This window comes from Drosophila grimshawi, unplaced genomic scaffold (assembly GCF_018153295.1).
Source record: "Drosophila grimshawi isolate 15287-2541.00 unplaced genomic scaffold, ASM1815329v1 contig_1367, whole genome shotgun sequence".
In the NCBI taxonomy this organism is placed as follows: Eukaryota; Metazoa; Arthropoda; class Insecta; order Diptera; family Drosophilidae; genus Drosophila; species Drosophila grimshawi.
This window is the reverse complement of record NW_025062889.1, coordinates 8,702,316-8,722,479: the sequence shown is the minus strand read 5'-3', so window position 1 is coordinate 8,722,479 and position 20,164 is coordinate 8,702,316. Positions and strand designations below refer to the sequence as shown.

General features: G+C 37.3%; 1 protein-coding gene across 2 annotated transcripts; it reads left to right on the top strand.

The window, feature by feature from the left end:
* The first annotated feature begins 7,365 nt into the window (after positions 1–7,365).
* Positions 7,366–19,935, top strand: LOC6561223. Of its 2 annotated transcripts, none has more exons than XM_032734551.2 (4): positions 7,366–7,617; positions 18,550–18,681; positions 19,124–19,372; positions 19,485–19,935. In XM_032734551.2, exons 1-4 carry the CDS (start codon positions 7,588–7,590, stop codon positions 19,686–19,688), a joined length of 615 nt encoding a protein of 204 aa, XP_032590442.1. In that variant the 5' UTR covers positions 7,366–7,587; the 3' UTR covers positions 19,689–19,935. The 2 variants fall into 2 exon arrangements, with proteins under 2 accessions (XP_032590442.1, XP_032590441.1); XM_032734550.2 differs by lacking the exon at positions 7,366–7,617 and adding an exon at positions 14,125–14,275 and having other exon boundaries at positions 19,485–19,934.
* Positions 19,936–20,164: the final 229 nt, after the last annotated feature.

Genomic DNA, 20,164 nt, shown 5'->3' with positions numbered 1-20,164 from the left:
GAGAACGAATCCTCGCATTCTGATGAATGCAAAGCACGTAGCGGGCACTGCCACAACTTGCTCCTTGAATTCATTTTGAGTGCTGGTCCTAAATCGTTCACAAAATATGAGAGCTCTTTTAATTTTTAATCAAGGGAAGCCGCGCAAAAATTGCTGTACAAGCTGATGGGGGCGGGGATGGGGGACGGACGCACTTCTTTTTCGTTCTCAACAAATTAGCAATGAAACTACTTTTGTGCTTAAGCCAGACAGACAGACTTGCTGAGCAAAGTGCAGACTCAGCTGCCTGCCTGGCAGTCCAAAATTATATTTTGCCACTTGCTTCATTTATTTGAGCTTGCAACTGTGTCGCCATTCAGTCGAGACCATCATCATCATCATCATTAGCATCAGTAGCAGCACCAGCAGCATCATCATTAGGTGTCTTTATCTGTCGGTCTCCAACTGTATAAGTCATGCAAACTCTTACTGGAAATTTTCAGCAATGTCACTTTATTAGTTTGCAAAAACTTATACAACTCAAGCGACACAAACACTGCAACCAAATATGTCTCATAATACAAATAAAAATTGTCGTTGAATGTGGCTTAAAATATTTTAATTTAAAATTCATTTATTTATTATTCAATTTATGAGTTACAAATATTTTAAATTATTATTATTTGTTTTTAAATATTATTTATATAAAATCTGAGCTTAAATATAAATGAATATAATATGTAATGCATAGAAACAAATCATTTGCTTTTCATATTCAGCAGAAATAAAGTTTATTCAGAAGTTTTTCTAAGTGTACTTTTCGCTACATGCAACGCAGCAGTTCATTCCGCTGGCAGTTTTTTTTCTTATTTGCTCCTTCTAGTGTTGCTGCTCATCTGCAATTTGTTGTTAAGGAAAATGTTAATACACTTGCTGCAAGTGTCTGCTGTGACTGCTGAGGCAGCCACAAGTGGGCACTTCACCTGATGAGGCTTAACTTGGACATGAAAATGCTTACTGACATGTGCCTCGAACGTGTTGAAATTGATGCCAACATGTTGAAAAGGAGGATTTTTTTTGTATCTTGAAATTAAATTACCCACGGAATATTGTAAGTCGAGGCGCGCCTGTGACGTCCCAAAAAGTAGTTTACAACTTTGGCATAAAATTAGTTTCCTTATGACAGTCAGACGGACAGACAGACGCAACCCAAAAACTTTTGCGCACATTGTCAAATCTGAAGGAAAATTCGAAAAATACGCAATTATGCATTTGCCCGGAAAAGTTTTGTGTCAACGGCCTGACTTGGATGTCATCTCCAACTCAGAACCACCCTCCCAACTACCTTTTATACCCCCATCACTCTTTCGTTAACTACCCCTACTCCCAAACATGACCTTGGGAATAGCCGTCGGCGTTCGCGTTCAGCAATGTACTCAAACAATTTACTAGGGGCTTTCATAGACTAGAAATATTAAGCCGCAGTTACGTATGCCACACACAAACACACACACACTCACTAGTGTGTGTATATGTCCATATGCACAACACGTTCATATATACAGCGAGAAATTTTACAACCGGCATAAGAAAGTCACTTAACGTAGCCATTGGCGATGGCAATGGCCCATTATGTGGTCGTGGTCTGAAACCATTCAGACGAGTGAAAGTTAATTTCTGACTAAAATGAAAGGATGTGCACTCAAAAAAAAAACGTTACACTGAATTTTAAAATATTTTTCTAAAACGAAAATCACAATGAATTTTAAAATTGTATTTTAAACTAATTTAGCTATTAGCTAACAAATGAAAACAAAATCACAATCCTTAATTTTATAAATATTCTGTCCAAAAAAAGTGATTAAAGTACAGTATAATAAGACACAACTGTACGTTTTTTAATGTACTTTCAGGATAATTAATAAAGTATAGATATTTGCGGAAAGTACACAGTGTGTGTGTGTGTGTGTGTGTGTGTGTACAAAAGCCACATACACAAAATATGTACAAAGATTATTTGGATTTTCCTAAGGCGTAGCATGTGTTGAGGGGCTTGTGTAGCAGTGAAAACATTTGCCTAAACTATGCCATTAACATGTAAAACTTTCCGGGTACTTGTAGCCGACTGCCATACTGTCCGCCTGCCTGGTTATACGGCCCACATCTATCCGCGTCTTGATCCCAGACTCGGGATTTTCTTTTTTCGGGGGAGAGCACGTAAATACTTTCGAGAAACTTGAGCGAATTAACAACAAAAAGTTAGTCCTGTGATGGAAAACTTGGGCTAAAATAACTGAAACTGCTGCTACTGCTGCTACTGCTGTTGGCAAGTGACAATAACAGGCGGCTGCCAAAAGTAGAAGGCTTGACATCCAGTGTGCCAGTGCCAAATGTCAAACAATTTGCGGTAGGGGGGCCAGGCGAGGCCAGGATCTTGGGTCTGGAATCTATTTAAAGCGGCCCCATTCGTATATATTAATAACTACAAAACTTTACGCTTTACTATGCACCAGATTCAGTGGCAGGCGATAAAAAACAAAAACACCATCCGCATAATGGCTGCCAAAGAGCCCATCTAAATGTAGTCCGAAACGAGGAGTATAACTCATTATGGCTAATGAGTGTTATTTGTGCCTGGCGCATAACAAACTCAATTTTGCATGAGAGTTGACTTCGCTCGAAATTAGTTTGACTTGACTTGGCGCAGACAACTTGCCACTCGCACACACCGCACACACATCCTGCTTGTGGCAAATGAATGTCAACTTTGGCTTTCACAGCGGATTACGATTACTGGCATCGCTGGCAACTCTCAGATGTGTGCCCTGTTTCGCAGAAACAAACATAATTACGGCCACATTTAAGGGCTTTTATCTGGAGTTGTTTTTATTCTGCCGAAAACTTTGCAAACAGATTTACACAATGTTGAGTTAAACGATTGCAATAAATTCTCGTCTGATTAAATGTGGTGATTACGAGTCGACTGCAATTGACTTTAATCACATGTAACAGGCAGCATCCAGCAGTACACCATATGCAAATGCCAATAAAAAATATGTAAAATAATACTAAAAAAAAATGTATGTATATAAATAAAAGACGTCTTTGCCATTGCCGTTGCCTTTGCTACCGTTTCAACACTGCCATATGGGGCAATTATTACACGTACCACAAGGGGCCATGAATGATCCAACAACAGGCTGCAACATGAGTGTTGAGGCGTGGCACCGTTCACATGCACGCCTCAATGAATGAAATTGGCGGATTTGCACAGCGGCAAACGTTACAATTGAAATTTAAAATGCGATGACGGCGATGACAGCCGTTTATGTTGATGATGAGGATGCTGCAGGGATAGGGACTCATAGCCTGTGCCTTTGGCTTACGCAGATTTAACGTTATGTTCGTCTTATACCAAAGGCACCGCATGTTGCCATACACCACCCACACATGATATTGATAATGTGTGATTTAATGTGTTTTTAACGCGTTTTCATGTGATTTTTAAGTTAAGTGATGCGTGGCTTTTCAAGAAAGCACCCCGCTGTCCTTTTGATTTGTCGCGCTATTAACATTGATTTACCTTAGCGTTTATTTTGTGTTGAAGTAGAAGTAAAATATGCGACAGCCTGAAAGTATGCAACACACCGAAGAATGAACCGTGAATGGTCCAGGCTAGAGTGTTTGCTTGCTGCAATATATTATTTCATTTTCTATATAAGAGATACCTATAATGTTATTATAATTATAATGAAAGCCTTTTTTTACTTAGATTGAATTATAAAAATTTCATGCTACGAAAAACTTGTAAATGCGTAAACCAAATTATGAATTCAATTGAAAGCAATCCAGTTGAACATAAGTTCGAAATAAATACATAAGTTGGTGGTTCGCAGCTTTAGTAGCAGTATTTTGGAAGCATTCCAATATTGAAAATAAATAAATAATTGCACGTCAAACTAACTTTAAAAATATTAATATGTTTTCATGAATTTAAAATATGATATATTATTCACTGAAAATAACATATGTATATCTATTTAATAGAAGCGGTAAATTTAAAATTTATTTTCGTCATTTTACGGTTGCTTGGAAACAATTTTGCTCAATAAAATTTCACAAATTTCAAATATTAACGAAATAAATTATTCGTATATATTTTTGCCTGTGCTGGTCATCATTAAACCACAATAAATGAATTCCTGCAAATCACACACAATAAATTCTGGTTACTATTTCATTTTGTATTATGGGCATTTTTATCAGCTGGCCCAATGCTGCGTAAAGATTTTTTTGTGCACACACACACAATCAGCTGAAAGCGTGACAATTGTTGTGCGAAATTTTAGGGACAATATGTATCTTTCATGTATTCTGTTTGCTCGCTTTTCATTCTTCAACGAGCCAACATACATATGTCTACTGGAATTGTGGAGTTAATCAATTATGGGGAAAAATGCTGTGCATTCTATATTGATTTTTTATATTATTTTTTTTATTTATTGCTTGTGTCCTTTCGAACTATTCACGTTTGACTGCATCGCATAAAGTAATTGCTCACATGAACCGTAAACTGTTTTTGGTTTTATTATGCATTTATTGTGCTATGAGGCATATTCTAGTGCTCGCAAAAAAAATAAGAAAAAGGTTATCAAGCGCTGTTATAATATAAGCAATTTAATTCCTGAAAAGACGGTATTGAATATTGGGTATGAGTTTTTAATTTCTTGCACATAATAATAGAAGTCACTTATGCGAATACAGTTCAAAGAAAATTCTATGAAATCGAATTAATGCACTCAAAGGCATTTTAATAAATCTCAACCCCCTAAACCTCAACTCAAAACCTCAAATCCCCGTAGCCTTGACACTGATAGCTTTTGTGATTTATGCCACATCTAAATTATAACTACGCGCACCCCCAAAATGATAAGCATCCGGCAAAATCATGCTAAATTGCTTGAATGTCAGCAGAGAAGTAATTTAAAAGCAATTTCGCGATCATTAAATGCCACAGTCAGTTTAGCTGTCGCTCAAACTAACTACCCAAGCCCATCTGATCAAAAATACATACATACATTATTCCCAGTATATAGATGAGACAGTTGTACATATGCACATATATATTTATAACAGAATTGGAATCTTAGATTTCATAAAAATGTAATTATTATTTATTTACTTATAAATCCTTAAGGTCGTTTTAATAGTTTATCTAATTTTCACAAGCAGTTAAACTTGCTACAAACAATCTGAGTGAGAGTATCTCTCGTTGTAAATGAAGCTGTTGAAAATAGTTAAATGTCTTTTCAGGCGTTTAGATTTCGCCTAGTGACTATTTTCACTAATTATAAAGTGTATGAGCAGTGACTATTAATTCGCAAGTTCACAGACACTACAAAGTAGACGCCCATTATCTGGCTAATTGCAAATTACATACTTATTACACACGATGTACCTTGAGGCTGCTGCCAATGCATGGCCAGTGGCATTGAAACCAGTGCAGTTAATTTCAGCGTTTTCGACAAACCCACAAACCACAACTACACGTAGCTGATGATGCTGTTATACAAAGGTCATTGGCAAACATGACAAAAAATTGCGTGTCGCAAAGGCAAGCGAAAATCAGCATTGTGTTAAATAAACTATAAGCAAGCTTTCATTCAAGATTCACAGACAGACGACTCGAAGACAAAACACTTGGCATCATTTCCGCTGGTGATAAATTAAACTGTTTTGTGTCTCATCATCATTATCATTGATATTGAGATTGAGCGCTTATCGCAGCTGGCCAAGTTGGAGTCGAGTGCAGCCAAATCTTATAGACACATTCGGCCATTCAGTTGTAATGCCTCGTTGATTGTGGTTAACACACAAGTGACCATAATTTGGTTCAGGGAAATGGCATCACGTGTGCACATTATACGGCCAGAAGCCACTGGAATCTCTCCGCCATGTGCCACATTCGTAGTGAACTGCGTTTGCAATTTAGTGACTAGAAATCATTCGTTTATTCATACAATGCCACAGCCGGTCAAGTGGGGAAATAGAAGTAGAATTTGGAGGCAGTTCTCGTCCTTTTCTCGGAATAGAATCACGTACGTTTTCAAACAATTATTGTCCTTGCCCAGTGACACGCATACACGCGCCCATAAATCTATTATGCAGGATGCCTACAGTTGAATTAAAATTTGATTTAAGTTGACGTCGCAATAAATTGGAGCTGACTTTAATCAGTTGTGACCCAAACGCGCTAGTTTCATTATTTATCAATCTATGGTTACGCTCTAAAAGGCATTTTGGTTAGTTTGTTTTCTAAATGATCAGACACAATTAAAAAAAATGACCTCGACAAATTTCTAAAATTTGGAGCCACTCACTGCAATAAATACCAACAAGTTTCAGGATGCATGTGCCAGTTGAGCAATGGTTTTAGACCAGCGCACAGTGCATTAAAATACGCGAATTTAAATATTAATTCTAGGCTGTAAGTAAGGCCCATAAAAGCAATCAACGACTACAACTACTGTGACAGTCAAATCAAGCGTAGTCCAATTGTAAACAGGTAAACTATATAAACTATAATTGCTCGACAAATATTTGCAGCGTGCAGCGCCATATGACGCATATGCAGCTCTCTGATGACTCAATCGAGCAGTCCAAACAGTTTAAAAATGGGTTCGCTACGATTCTATAGTCGCGACTGTAACAATAAGTCAGTTAATAAGCTTACTACTTATCGTAGCGGTGTTAGAAATTGCCGCAGTGAAAGTTGCTAATTGTTTGCCCATGCAGCTTGCCATAGTGTTGCAATCCCATGCGGAAAAGAAAGCCAATTCGCTGCCAGTCAATGGCCGAAGCAGCAGCGGCAGCAGCAACAATATATTAATCGAATAGGCAGCAAAATCTGGCTTAAAGCAACTGAGCAACGCCAGCTAATCAGCATTTCAAGCAGGCAGTCGTGCGTGGTTATTTTCTGTAGCCATTTGCTATTGCTTTATCGTGATGTGAAACACTTAATGCCGAACTCGCGTACACAGCGCGAAATGGTTGCGAAAAAAAAAGGTAGCGCGCAAGCGCAAGTATCTCATGGATACTTGGATACATGACAAACAGCTGAGGAGGTATCTTCAGCCCCTCCCCTCCCCCCCCCTAGCCAATCGCAAACACGTTAGCCGGCGCCCGAGACGCAAAACCGAAACCGAATCCGAAACTGAAATCGAAAACCTACCAGGCAACACCTCGTTTCTGTTGCCGGCTTTGACTTTGGCTTGACTTCGGCCGGACAAGCTTTATTTGAGTATCTGTAAGAGACTCTTGAGTATTCAGTTGCGAATTTCATACAAAACGAAACGGTCGCTTATGAAGTAAAGTGTTGTGTTGTGTTGTGTTTTGTTGTGTTTTGGATCGTATTATCTATTTGATAAACTTCATCACTGAAAAATTGGCAGTGCGAGCCGCTTGAGTGCCAAATCACAGATTCACATTCAAGCGGAAATTAGTCAAGTCAATAAAGTGAAGTTCTGTGCGCTGTACGACGAAAAAAAAAAAAAAATCCCAAACTCCCGTAGAATCTTTAGGAAATTCTTTGTTCAAATCGACGCAAATATGATCGAGAGACGCAGTCAACTGGATAAGGTAGTCAAATAAAGCAACTACAGTCAATTGTTGTTTATTTTTATGTTTGCTTTTTAATTCCACAATGCTTAAATTAGTATAGACCATAGTTTAACATATAACAATTATCTCAGGACAGGTTCTCATTTAATTGAGTAGCAATTTATTAACAATGATCATTAAGACAACAAGCTTGCTATTAAAATACGATCTCAGTGACAAGCGTAGGATTTACAGTGATTATTAAATCTCAGATTAGCATCATAATATAATAAATAAAAAATGATTGTAATAATTCACAAAACTATTTTAAATTGTTCTTTAAGTTCTTACTTGTTTTCACACACAAATATCTTCAGGTTGTTCTTCACATTCGTTTTACTGATAAGCCGGTTTCCTGTCTGTGGTTGTCGAGTGATCTTTGTATACACAGTGAGATCATATTGCAAAAATTATGTCTCGTTTTAAGTGTGTATATTAAAACACATTTATTTTTTGTATCTTTTGTTGTTGCCCCATCTGCATCTGAATCAGCCTGAATCAGTTTCAGTCTCTGACGAAGTTTGAGTCATTTACATTTTGTTCAGAGCCAGTGATTATATGTATTTGTATCCGTATGCCGTAACTTTTGTTTTTGTTGCGGTGTTAAGTGGCTTACTCCAAAAATGTTTGCTGGATGGCTGGATATTCTAATTAATGACGTGCGGCTCAGTTGCGTAATGCTTGCAACAAAAGCCAACGGAAGGTAGAACTGTGTGATATGAATAATTAATGAATTTTAGAATGAGGCGAGTATAAGATTTATTTCCAACTACTTAAATATCTCTACAAAGTATTTGTTTGTAATTAAAAAACACGCGCTGTCCCAATCCCAGCTGAAATATATACATATATAAATATATATTATTCAGTATTTAAATTCAGTGCTGCAGCTTAGCTTCCCTTTTTTTATTTTGTATTCTGACTTGATCGATTTACGTATGTGTTTCGCTTTTAACTGCTTTGTACTCACGTCGATTTCAGACGTCACTGTGCAGTCAGCTCGTTTATTCTATTTTCGGACACGAAAAGGAGGTGGGGTGGTGATTGTAATTTCGATTTCAGACACTGCCATTCACTCAGGAACTAAGACGAATGTGATCCGTGTCACGTAAGCGCAGCCATAGGAATTGCACTAAAGACAGAGGGGGGGGGAGCTAAGCAGATAGCGGCAAAAACTAGCCGAGGCAAGCCATGTTAACGTGGCCAGCTTGAAATTTGCATAATTGCCTGCTGCCTGTCTACAAAGAGCATTTCACTTTAATGTTGGTCTACTTTGCCGATTGTGGGCGAGGCGACTGTGCAGAGGATATAAACCAAGGCGCCTTCAGTTATAAAGAGACTTACGTACAAACAAGAAACAGCATTTGATTATTGCTGAAAGCAGTTTCTTTTTTATGGTAAGTCTGAGTCTGAGCCCAGCACTAATTCTGGACAAAGTTCATTAGCACAGCGCGAAACAATTAACTCAAGTCACTGGCAAGAAGAGTTGTTTGACAGACAGGCGCGGTATTAATCTCATCAGAATCTGGGCAAACTACTTTTGATGGAATCTAAAGTTGATTTTTATGTTTTTTGCTACACATATACTTTTATTGCTTGAGTCTTTAATTTGCTTGGAAACTTGTTGCACAGCTTATTACACGTGATTGTATTCAACAATTATCTATTTCTGTATTATATTTTTTTTTATTCCGCCCAAGTTGCCATTTCTTACCTAGAACACAAACCTGTTTGTGCAGAGATATCAAAATTTATTATTATTTAATTCAACGAATATTTCCCAGAGTAAATATTATGGGAATTATTTTTGTTCGTATATTTTATGAGTGTTCGGCTTATATCGAGAAAATTTATTTTCTCAGTATTCCAATTCGTTTACCTTTAACTTATTTGTCTTACATTCGATTTACGTAAGTAACCGTTTTTATGCCAAAGATTAAATTGATTTATTGGAAATGCAGAGCATGGTATTTTGCTGATGGCTTTTTCCCTTGAATTTACTTTTTCTGCTGGTTTCTATTTTCTGCTCACATTCAATTATAATGTTGAATTTTAATTGGGTTTAAACACACAGCATTGTCAGGGAGTGCATTTTAAATAACCGATTATTTGTCAATGTGAATATGTATAATTGATTCCTGTGAACGTGCCGCATATTTAACATTTAGTAAATTACTTCTTTTGTTTTGCCCGGTCACTCTTAGTATTTTGCATGGAGCGCAACATACTCATTGTGAGGTACATTTAAAATATGCACATTAATTACGAGCTGTTTGAGAAATGTAGTAAAAGTTGTAAATGACGTACACATACTGTTTACTATTGTGTGTAGCAAAAAGTGTTTTTTTATTGTTTTATATTATAGCGAAATTGTGTCTGTGTGTGTGTGTGTGTGTAAGTAATTTAATTATTGCAAATTAATTACATTGATTATTTGGATATTAAGTGGCTGCTGCTGTTGCGGCAATTGCGGCGTGTGCACATCAATCTATCAGCCACTGTGTGTGTGTGTGTGTTTGTGTGTGTGATTAGTGCTGAATAACAGTAATTAGCCGCTTGATTTACGATACATTGACCCCGCCTTCTATGTCAAACTTTGCTTAGTGTAATTGTAGTTTCACTTTTTATTGCGTTCACTTAATTTTCCACGTCTCTTCTTATTCTACTCGTGCTGTACTGTTTAACGATACTTAATTAAGTCTTTGAGCAGCGAGCACTTAAGTGGTCAAAGTTAATTGAATCTACTGCAATTTGTTATTGTATTGTTTTACAAGAGCACTTGCCACTCCACCGGTTCTGAGAACCTCTTGTGCACCAAAAAAAAAAAAAGAAAAGAAAATGAAAATAAAAGAAAAGAAAATAGCTCTAATCGAATTGTCGAAAATAATGAATGTGTTAAATGGCAACGGCAACAATAAACGAAATATGCAAACAAAAGCCACAAAGCAAATTATAAAAGTAACTCGAAAAAGTTTATGAAATCGAGCCGAGCCCAGCCTAGCCAAAGCCAAGACGAACCGCCCAAAGATAATAAACAATAACAGTAGCAGTCGTCAGGCTCGACTGGTATCCCACACACACACACACACACACACATGAATAATTCCACACAGTTATAGACACAGCAATAGATACAAAATCACTTATCGTCAAACAGTTGCGCCGTGCTTCTTGCACGTGTTTGGGTTCACGTTCATGGCTTTTGGGAAATGATTGGTGGGAGAGAGAATTTGTCGGCTATCTGGTTGCCACAATTTCTCAACTGTTTTTCGCCAAAAGTTCACGTTCCGAAAAAAAAGAACGAAAAAAAAAACAGTAAACAAGCGAAGAAGCCGAAAAATTAAGTAAATCAAATATAAACGCTAACGAAAATAGCGACAAAGCGACAAAGCGACGAAGATAAAGTGTGGCACAGTGGCATGGAGGCACAAAACGCTTATGATTGTAAATAAAATGGAAGCAAAACAGGTAATAATAAATATAAAGCTGACCGTGAGCAATGTCAGGGGCTCATTGGCGCTTATTTGTTATTGTTGTTGCCTGGGAATATACTCGCAAGTGTGACCAGATAAAAGGTGCACACCAGACCGTTGAACGAACCATTGTTAAACTATTCAAATTTATGCAACTCCAGCAGTGGGGCAAACAGAGATAGCAAACCAGCAGCAACTGAAACAGAAACATAAATAGCTGGCCGATTCAACTGAATTGAATTTTACGCTTTATGCCGTTTATTTTGTGTTTTTTTTTTTTTTTTGGTTTCTAGTTCAAGTTTAGGGTCAATAACTGTCGATTGCATTTTAACTAAGTTGGTCGAGCAGCTGCTGCTGCGGCTTTGTTTGCTGTGGCCACTGTTGATTTACAATTTGTTAAATTGGCAAACAAACCGTTTACGAAAATACCTATTAAAGAAATGCACGCTAAGCATATTACTTTAAGCCTATAGCGAAACTTTTATACTCTTTTATTACTCCAACAATTGAAGTAATAAAACTCAGAGTTATGTGTCTCTAGAGTTGTCCAACCATTAAAGCCATAATGATAGCTATGGCAAGCTTTATTAACATATACATTTAATTATATGCATATTAAGTTATGGTCACCATAATTTTAAAGAATTATTCTTGCTAACTCCTAATTCGTAAAGTGTATATAAAATCATTTTAGACTACAATCGAATATCGAAAATGGCAACATTTTGCTGTTGTGTATTAAATGTTTCTATGTACTCAAAACAAGCTCAACATGCCCAATAGCAAACAGTAAACAAAAACTGAAAAATGTCTGGTCAATCGATTCGACAGACTGTTTATCTGAATCCGTTTAAAGCACTTGTGGATGTATCTGTGAGTGCGCTTTTGTCTGTTTATGTTTGTCTTTGCACACAAAAAGGGTGCGTTAAGTGAATCACGAGCAAATCAAATGCTTCCCAACAACAACAACAACAGCAACAGCAGCAACAACAACAACAATTCAAACAAACTGACAGCAAGTTCAATGTGATTGCCGTTTTACGAGCAGTATCATTATTGCAGGTTCAATGCATCATCTATCTGTGTGCCTGAGATACAAATGCTAATGGAGGTTATAAGTTTAAGAGCTCTGTGTGTGCAAAACTTTGCCAGCATACTCTCCAAACACACACACACACACACACAGAGAAACTTTAACTTTTGTGGAGGAGATCAGTTGCAACAACACATATATTATACCTATTTCAAGACAGACTCATTTGGCGTCATTAATATTCACACGCATAATTTGATTTATTGTCTTAACCTCATCAGAAATTTAAGCAATATGTTTTCGAGTTCGAAGTTCTGTTAATAAGATGGATTGTCAAAATGGTCTATCTGTGCGCCTATGGCCAACTTAATAAGACTGCCACCAACTGTTTCCGGCCTTTATTATAGCTATTGTTTTAAATGTGTGTGAGTGTGTTTGACCTTTTCGTTCACTTCTTATTAGAACCAGTTTCGATCCCAAATTGGTTAGTAAAGGTTATAACAAACTTTTGTAAATGATGTTAGTTAATAAAATTTAACACTCGTGACCTTTTAAAATGTAGGCATTGCTATCTATTCTTCGGCAGCATCAAAAACCCAAGTCAATAAGGTCATCAATCTTCTTGTCGTGACCTTATGGTACACAAAACCCCCGAATTTAATATGAATGTTCTCGTACTCGATTCGATGATCAAGTTAATTTTCAACGCTGAATGACGCCCAACGCCCCTTTTATTATTATATAAATTATTAAATAATTTCACAACCGTAATATACCAATTTCCATTGCTCAAATCAGTTTGCTTAGCAGCTGTATACCCCGCAAAAATTTCTTAGATAAAACTGTTGTCAGCTGCAGCATAAAAATTGAATAATCAAATAATTTCATAAGCGCTAGATAGCAATTTTAATTGCATATATCAGTTGGTATAGCATTTTAGCCGGAATTATCGATACATATCGATAAATATAGAATTCGTTTCTTTTTAACAATAGTTAGACTTCCACCTGTACCCTGCCTATATGCAGGGTATATGCTAGTTGAGCACTTGCGCACTCTTGATGATTTCGTTTTAGTCGGCTTAACAGCCTTTTTTTGGGTCTGCTTCGATTACCGCATCGCGTAATTAAATATGCAGCTACGTTCGAGTTCAAGGCAGTTCCGGTTTGATGACAGGCTTTGCAAATGCCTCGAATGTACATACAAATATATGTATGTATGTATGTATGTATGTATGTACCATGTATGTATGGCATTATTTGCCGACCTCATCAGCAACAATAAGTGGCTAAATGATGGACGCGTAGAGTGCGACTGCAGGCGATCTGTTATGGATGTGGCTGTGGACATTGACTGGCTTGGCATTGTTGCATGAAAACTCGGTCAGTTGTGAGCTGCGATCTTTCGACGTAAGGTGAGCAAGCTGTGCTCTGAGCAAACGGGTTCAGTGAACTTCACCAATTTTCAGAACCATTTAAAGTCGCGCACAATGGCACTGAGAATACATACAAACAAACAAAACAAAACACAAAAAAAAAAAGGTTGTTGATGTTGTCCATAAAATAGAATTATATGTAGAACTGATTTGATGAAAATCGAGACATGTAAGTGTGTCAGAGCGCTAAAACAGTCAAGACTCCAATTGCGCTGAAAGTAGCCAATCCACTTTTTATTTTTGTTCCATTCGCGCTTAAACCAGTTTTTCTTTCGACGCTGAGAAAGCGGTCTGAAAAGAAATTCTCTGACGTGCCCGCTCAATTTGTTTGTGCAAACTGAGCCCCAACTTATATATGTATATACGGAGACTGCAGCGAGCCGCGTCATTTAATACAACACACAGCAACTCAGACTTAAGATCAGCTGTCTCCGAGCAGCTGCACCTCGACTAGAACTGTGCTACGTGCTGAATATAAGCAGCACAGCCGTTGCCCACCGTCAGTTGCTGCGCAGACGCGTTCAGGTGCACTTCACATCCACGTTCACGTTCACGTTCACGAATTCGAATTGTAGTCGATACAATTGCTTAGCCGATATTGGTATTAGTATTGCAAACATATCCAAACAAAATAAGCGTACTGAGTTGTTGATTGGCAAAATGGCAGCAGCACGCAGTGTCTATATCACAAACGAGGTGAGTTCCTGCTTTGCCAAAAAAAGAAAATCAAAACAAAATAAAACCAGTACTCGAATATAAGTGGCACATATAGGTGGCCAATGTTGCAAGAACCACTTGAGGTATCCACTTGAAAGCAATGGGCAATTACTATTTGGCTCATTAAGAGCAGACTGAGCAAACTGAAATGAAAAGCAGACGCGTTCCTCGAAACTTGTCTAGAATTGAATACTACAATCTGCGTTTTGTGCAAGATGTCGTAACTGATAACTGGTAGCTGGTAACTGGATAGAATGCTCTAAACTGTGAGACGTAAAAGTCTCACGGAATATGAATAATTAATAAACATAAATAGCGCGTAAATAAATTCAAACAACAGCTGAAGCTGCAGAGCGGTCAAAATTAATTCTTAAAGTTCTCAAACTCGTTTCAACACTTTTGCTTTTTTGGTTTTTTTTTTTATTTTGGGGCCAGGGAAAACTTTTACTCGACAGCAGCCCGCAAGCAGCAAAAAGCTAGCTTTATCTTTATAATTAGAATAAATTAGTATTAATTTTGCAGCAGTGTAATATAAACAGCTGCAGGGCAACCAAACAGCCAAAACAGTCCCAATGAAAACAAATCAATAGAAAAAAAAAAACAACAACCGAAACAGAAATAGAAAGTAACCAAAAATGAAAACGGATATTTTGCCCATCCCCAGGACAGATGGAAAGTGGAAAGATGGTGTTCGAAGTGTTTGTCTGGCCTCAAGCCGGAAATATGAAATTCAAATTCTTTTGGCTTCCGCATAATTTAAGCAATTATGTTTGAATCTGTTGAAATGTTATTAAAACATATTAAATTGGAATGTGAAAACAATAAGCTCTAATTGATATCCCCAAGCTAAATATCACTGTGTGGATACAAATCTACAGATTCACTGAGCCATTAACTATGTCAATTGGAAATGAAAAAGCAGCAAGTGTGAAACATTTTAAGGAGTATTCCAAATTTACAATTTTGCAATTCAGAATTTGTAAAACAAGTGATTTGACGCGTAGTTACCTCCTATAAACTTAAACTGCATTTACTTTTATTACCTTACCAGACAAGTAGAGATTTAGTGAGTGCGCTTCTATTCTCACCGACAAAATCTAAAAATAATGTGTTTTCAGTCCCTTGGAATTATATTGATATTAAATGAGCTCACCCCTTTGCATCACAAACTCACTGAAAATTATTTATACCTTAAAGTAATTTCCGTTTACAAAAAGTTTAGCGTATGCCAATATTTTTAGCAAGTACTAAGGAAGCGTTCAATGTAAACACAATCCTGGCCGTGGGCAAGTGCGTTGTTACCCCTTTCCTTTTTGGTTTTAAAGTGCTCGATTTGCCAGCAAAATTATTAACGTTTATTGACATTCCACAAACAAAGGAGTTAAATAAATTTCGCGTAGGCGACCACGTCAAGAAAGCACTCGATTTTTGCCATTACGCTTTCCTTGAATTAAATTTATTCTGTTTAGATTTGGGACTCATACAACAGTGCTTTAATATGTGTGTGTACTTATATATATATATATATATCCTTCATTCCCTCTCTGTGTGTGTGTGTGTATCTGTTCAAGGACGAGCCTGTTGCATATCCTGGTATAACATAGACCACGCAGATTGCCATCCAGTTAGCATTATGTGTTTTCAGCGCGTTTATGCCTCTGTTTGCACTTTTAATATTTGCCAAAGTTCTGACAAAGAATAACAAAAGATTTTTCGCGCGTTATGCAAACAGTATGTCACTGCCATAGAAAAGTAAACAGTAAACAGTAAACAATAAACAATAAACAAATACCCACATACACAGAAATGCGGATGCGTTGCAAAGAAGCCACTGTTAAAGCTGCTCATTTGCGGTTCAATTCTGCGTATACTTTGCACATAACGTATACGCATGTTGGGCCAATGAGAAAAATAAAACAAGCACTGAAAGAGATCTTGTCGTGAGCACAACAAAGTGACAGAAATGTTATTTTAATTACATTTGTATATGTGTTTATCAGAGTATCAACAATTGAAATGGAAATGTATGTGCATAAGCTGTTTGATAAATATTTGAAGACGACAGCAAATTCCATGGTATCCAGAGACCAGGCCACAATGGAGCTGGCAAACTTTCAATTTTGGCTTCATCTCTCACTTGGTCGGTATTTATATGCAAATGAATTTTAAATACAAATGCACTTCAGGCACTTTGCCAGATAAAAATTTGTTGTGGTCCCCAAACAAAAGATTTGCATACAAATCTAGAAATATACTAATACACTATACATATATATATATTTACAATCGACTATGCTTTCTTTTGAAATGATTTTAGAAACACTTAACGAAACTATTTGAAAATATTGAGTACTTTAAAAATGAAATGTCTGCTTTGAACTACGACCAAGTTAATATTTGTTAACGAATGAAAGGGTTTCATTGTTTATTGATACCGTCGTCAAATGCTATATAAAATAAGTAAAATGACAAAAGTTATTAAGACAGCCATAAATATATTTCTATTATCTTGCAATGCGCTTAAGTGGTATGGCTTCTGTCTTTAGCAGCCATTTTGTTGAATTCTTTAAGCTCTTTGAATTTCACGGCCCAACCAACAGCGCAACAACAACAAAAGGCACAATTTTGCTACCCACTCAAAATGTGCAGAATAATAATAAGAAACTGTCAAAAAAAAAGATACTTCCACACCCAGGATGGGCAAGTGTCACGACCAGTCTGGCAGTGAATTCAAATTGGCTTACAGCCCGCATATTTATGTCAGTTTTGTCTGTTGAACTCCTTTACAGTTTTGTTTTGCCTTTTTTCCCCGTTATCGCCTCAATGAATCACTGTTTTTCTTAATTTATGCATTTCCTAAACGAATGTTAATAATTTCAGCATTTTGCCATTCAACGTGTTTCTCTGCTTCTACCTCATTTTTTTGCGCATTGTTTTGTTTTGTTTTGTTTGTTTTGTTTTTGTTTTTGTATTTCGTTTAGCGGCGTTTTGTTATCGTCTAAAAAAAATTAGCTAACAGAATCTTTTTGTGGACCGCCGATTCGAAGTAGCCTTCCCCTTTTGACAAGGGTCAGGGTGAGATTTAACATTCGCTTAATTATTTATTTAATTACACACAGCAGCATGATGCTTTATTGTTATTGTTAATGTTGCACATGACCAACGATCTATGTCAAGGCACTGGCAGAATCTTAAAGTAATTTAATAAAAATATAATTTCAACAATTGTACAATTAGTCTTGGCTGGTCTCTAAGCTCCACAGCGTGGCGAACTATGCAAAGTGAGTGCCGCTTGATGAATGCCACAGCACGCCCCCTGCTCCGCTTTATCCCACCAAACAGAGTTTGAAAATCCGGCAATCTTGATTGCAATCACAAAAGTCAACATAAAAACACAGACAAGGGATCTGTTTTATGCGGGCTGAAATTTATTTATTTATATATTTTAAATGTATGCATATGTATCATCAGAGTGTATGATTTATTAGGTTGACATTTGAACTTGTCATGTATGGCAAATTGAATTCGGCTTAAACTGGTATTGTTCTGCCCTGTTGAATATTGCTCATACGCCACTTGGTGCGCCTTAGACGACCGTCAGCTGCGTCTGTTTGGTTCGTGACAGCTTTCAAAACACACTTAAGCGGCGAAAAGTACGCTGCCAGTGGAAAAACTTGATGCTCGATGCGCTCGGCCCACCACATGAAACTGAGGCAGCCACAGCATAAAACTGGTTACGCCTGGCAAACGTCATGCGGCAAGTTGGCCTTGTGCTAATCCACATTTCAGAATCGCAGCAGCAGCCACCGCCGCCGCCACAACAGCTGAAAATTCTGCTACTACTTTGTTGCTGGTTTTATTTCTTTTTTTTATATTTTTATTTTCCGCTGTTAGCCAAACTCGAATCAACATTTGTGTGCCTATGGATCCGTTGGTACAAAACCATTTAGCTGGTTGAGTGTGCGCCACAGAACGTGGTCAACCAATGCTCGGCTCAGTCAGGGAGCGCATTGCGATCGGTTTCCCAATTTGAAACACTCAGCATCAACTTGACTTTGAGTTGTTGAGCGATTGCAATTACAATTGCACTTCGCAAGTGTCGTTTACATTTAATTGCAAAATCAATGTATTTTGCCGGCAAATAAATGAGATAAACAATCAAATGGCGAGAATGAGTTTTGACAACGATGTACATGGCAACTTTAATTACACTCGACGAAATGACATTCAATCAATGTTGTTGTCTCTTGCAGATAATTATCACAGCCATGGACCGCTTTGTATGGTTTGTGCTGCTGGTGGTCATGACCCACCTGGTCACTGAGTTTACACGGGTCACTGGCTATGCAAGAGGACAACGACACGAGCTGATGCTAATCAACGATGTAAGTAAGAGATACGAACAAAATATATAAATAAACATCAAAAATTCAAATTAGGACAAATAAATAATCAAAAACTGACACCACTTTTCTATTGCATACTTTTCTGAATTCGCAAAAAATAACAAATTAGATTTTTAGATCAAAATTTGAAAAATTAAAAACACATTTATAAATTAAATTTGGATAGATCACTATCAAGCGTTTGTTCGTTTGCTGCAATATTACTTAATTGCGAAAATTTGAATTTTTAATCATTTAATGTGCGCTGATGAACTTACAATAATTTAATAATATAGTCAAATTCCGGTTTTTTTTTCTCTGCTTTACAAAACTGAATAAAAAACACATATAAATATTTAATTTGCTTTTATCGTTTATAATGGCATTAACATTTCATTATGGCCAGTTTAAATATGTTTATGTTTATTGGATATCGTTATAGACGCTGCTGCAGCCAATGCCGGTGCAGAATATGCTGCTCTACCCCAGTAACGACTATGTGCACTATGACCGCCCCTCGTCCGCCTTGAGCAGCAGCAACAGTGTGCAACAGAATGCGGCTCTGGTGCTGAGCAATCTGGGCGCCGCAATGTCAAATGTTGCTGGCAACAATGCGCCTGCTGCTGCTGCTGCCACTGAGCCAAGCTATTCGTTCTTCAGCCTGAGGCCATTAATTGACAGCATTTTCGAGGTAAGCGTGCACACTTATAATCACTTTGGAAGCCCCGCAGCGTCTTTGAGCCGCAACCCGTTGCGAATCAATTCAATTTTGACTTGGTTGCCGTTTGGCCCTCTACTTACAGATACCCATATCGACTTTGCGTGCAGTGAACAATCTTGTGGGTCGCCTCACCGGCAGCTATCGTCAGGCACCGGAAGGGGTGCAAAAAGCGGCAGGCATTGTGGTGGAGGCGCCACTCCGACTGCCAGCGGGCAATTCAGCTGCCGTGCCCGGCAACTTTAAGCTGTCAGCTCAGCGACAGCAGATGCGCGAGGAGCTGGCGTAGTTGACGCACAAGCGTGTCAGTTGATATTTACATTTTATGTTTACATCATTTTGTAATTAGTTTTGTAATTGACCTTTGACCTTGAGGCCGGGCAACAACAAGGCGCACACGTTTCTCAGTGTTGTGCATAGTCGGCCTTTTTTTTATATAAATATATGTAAAAATCTTAGGTGGGTTTCTGTGTGTGTGATTATTGTTGTATGTGTGCGCGTTTGTGTTTCGATGCATTTTCCATCATTATTATTAGTTGTTTTATTTTATAATTGTCAATTTGTGATATATGTAAATTTGTTGTAAGACTAGTTTATTTGTATTTATATAACAGAAAAACGAAAAAAAAAAAATATATGTAGTCAATGTCAAAGTTTGTTATTTTTATTTGGCGTGAAGGAAAAACAAAACACATTTATATGTTTTATAATCTCTTCGAACATTTTAATTGAATTTATTCGGACATTTGCTGCAAAATATCCATC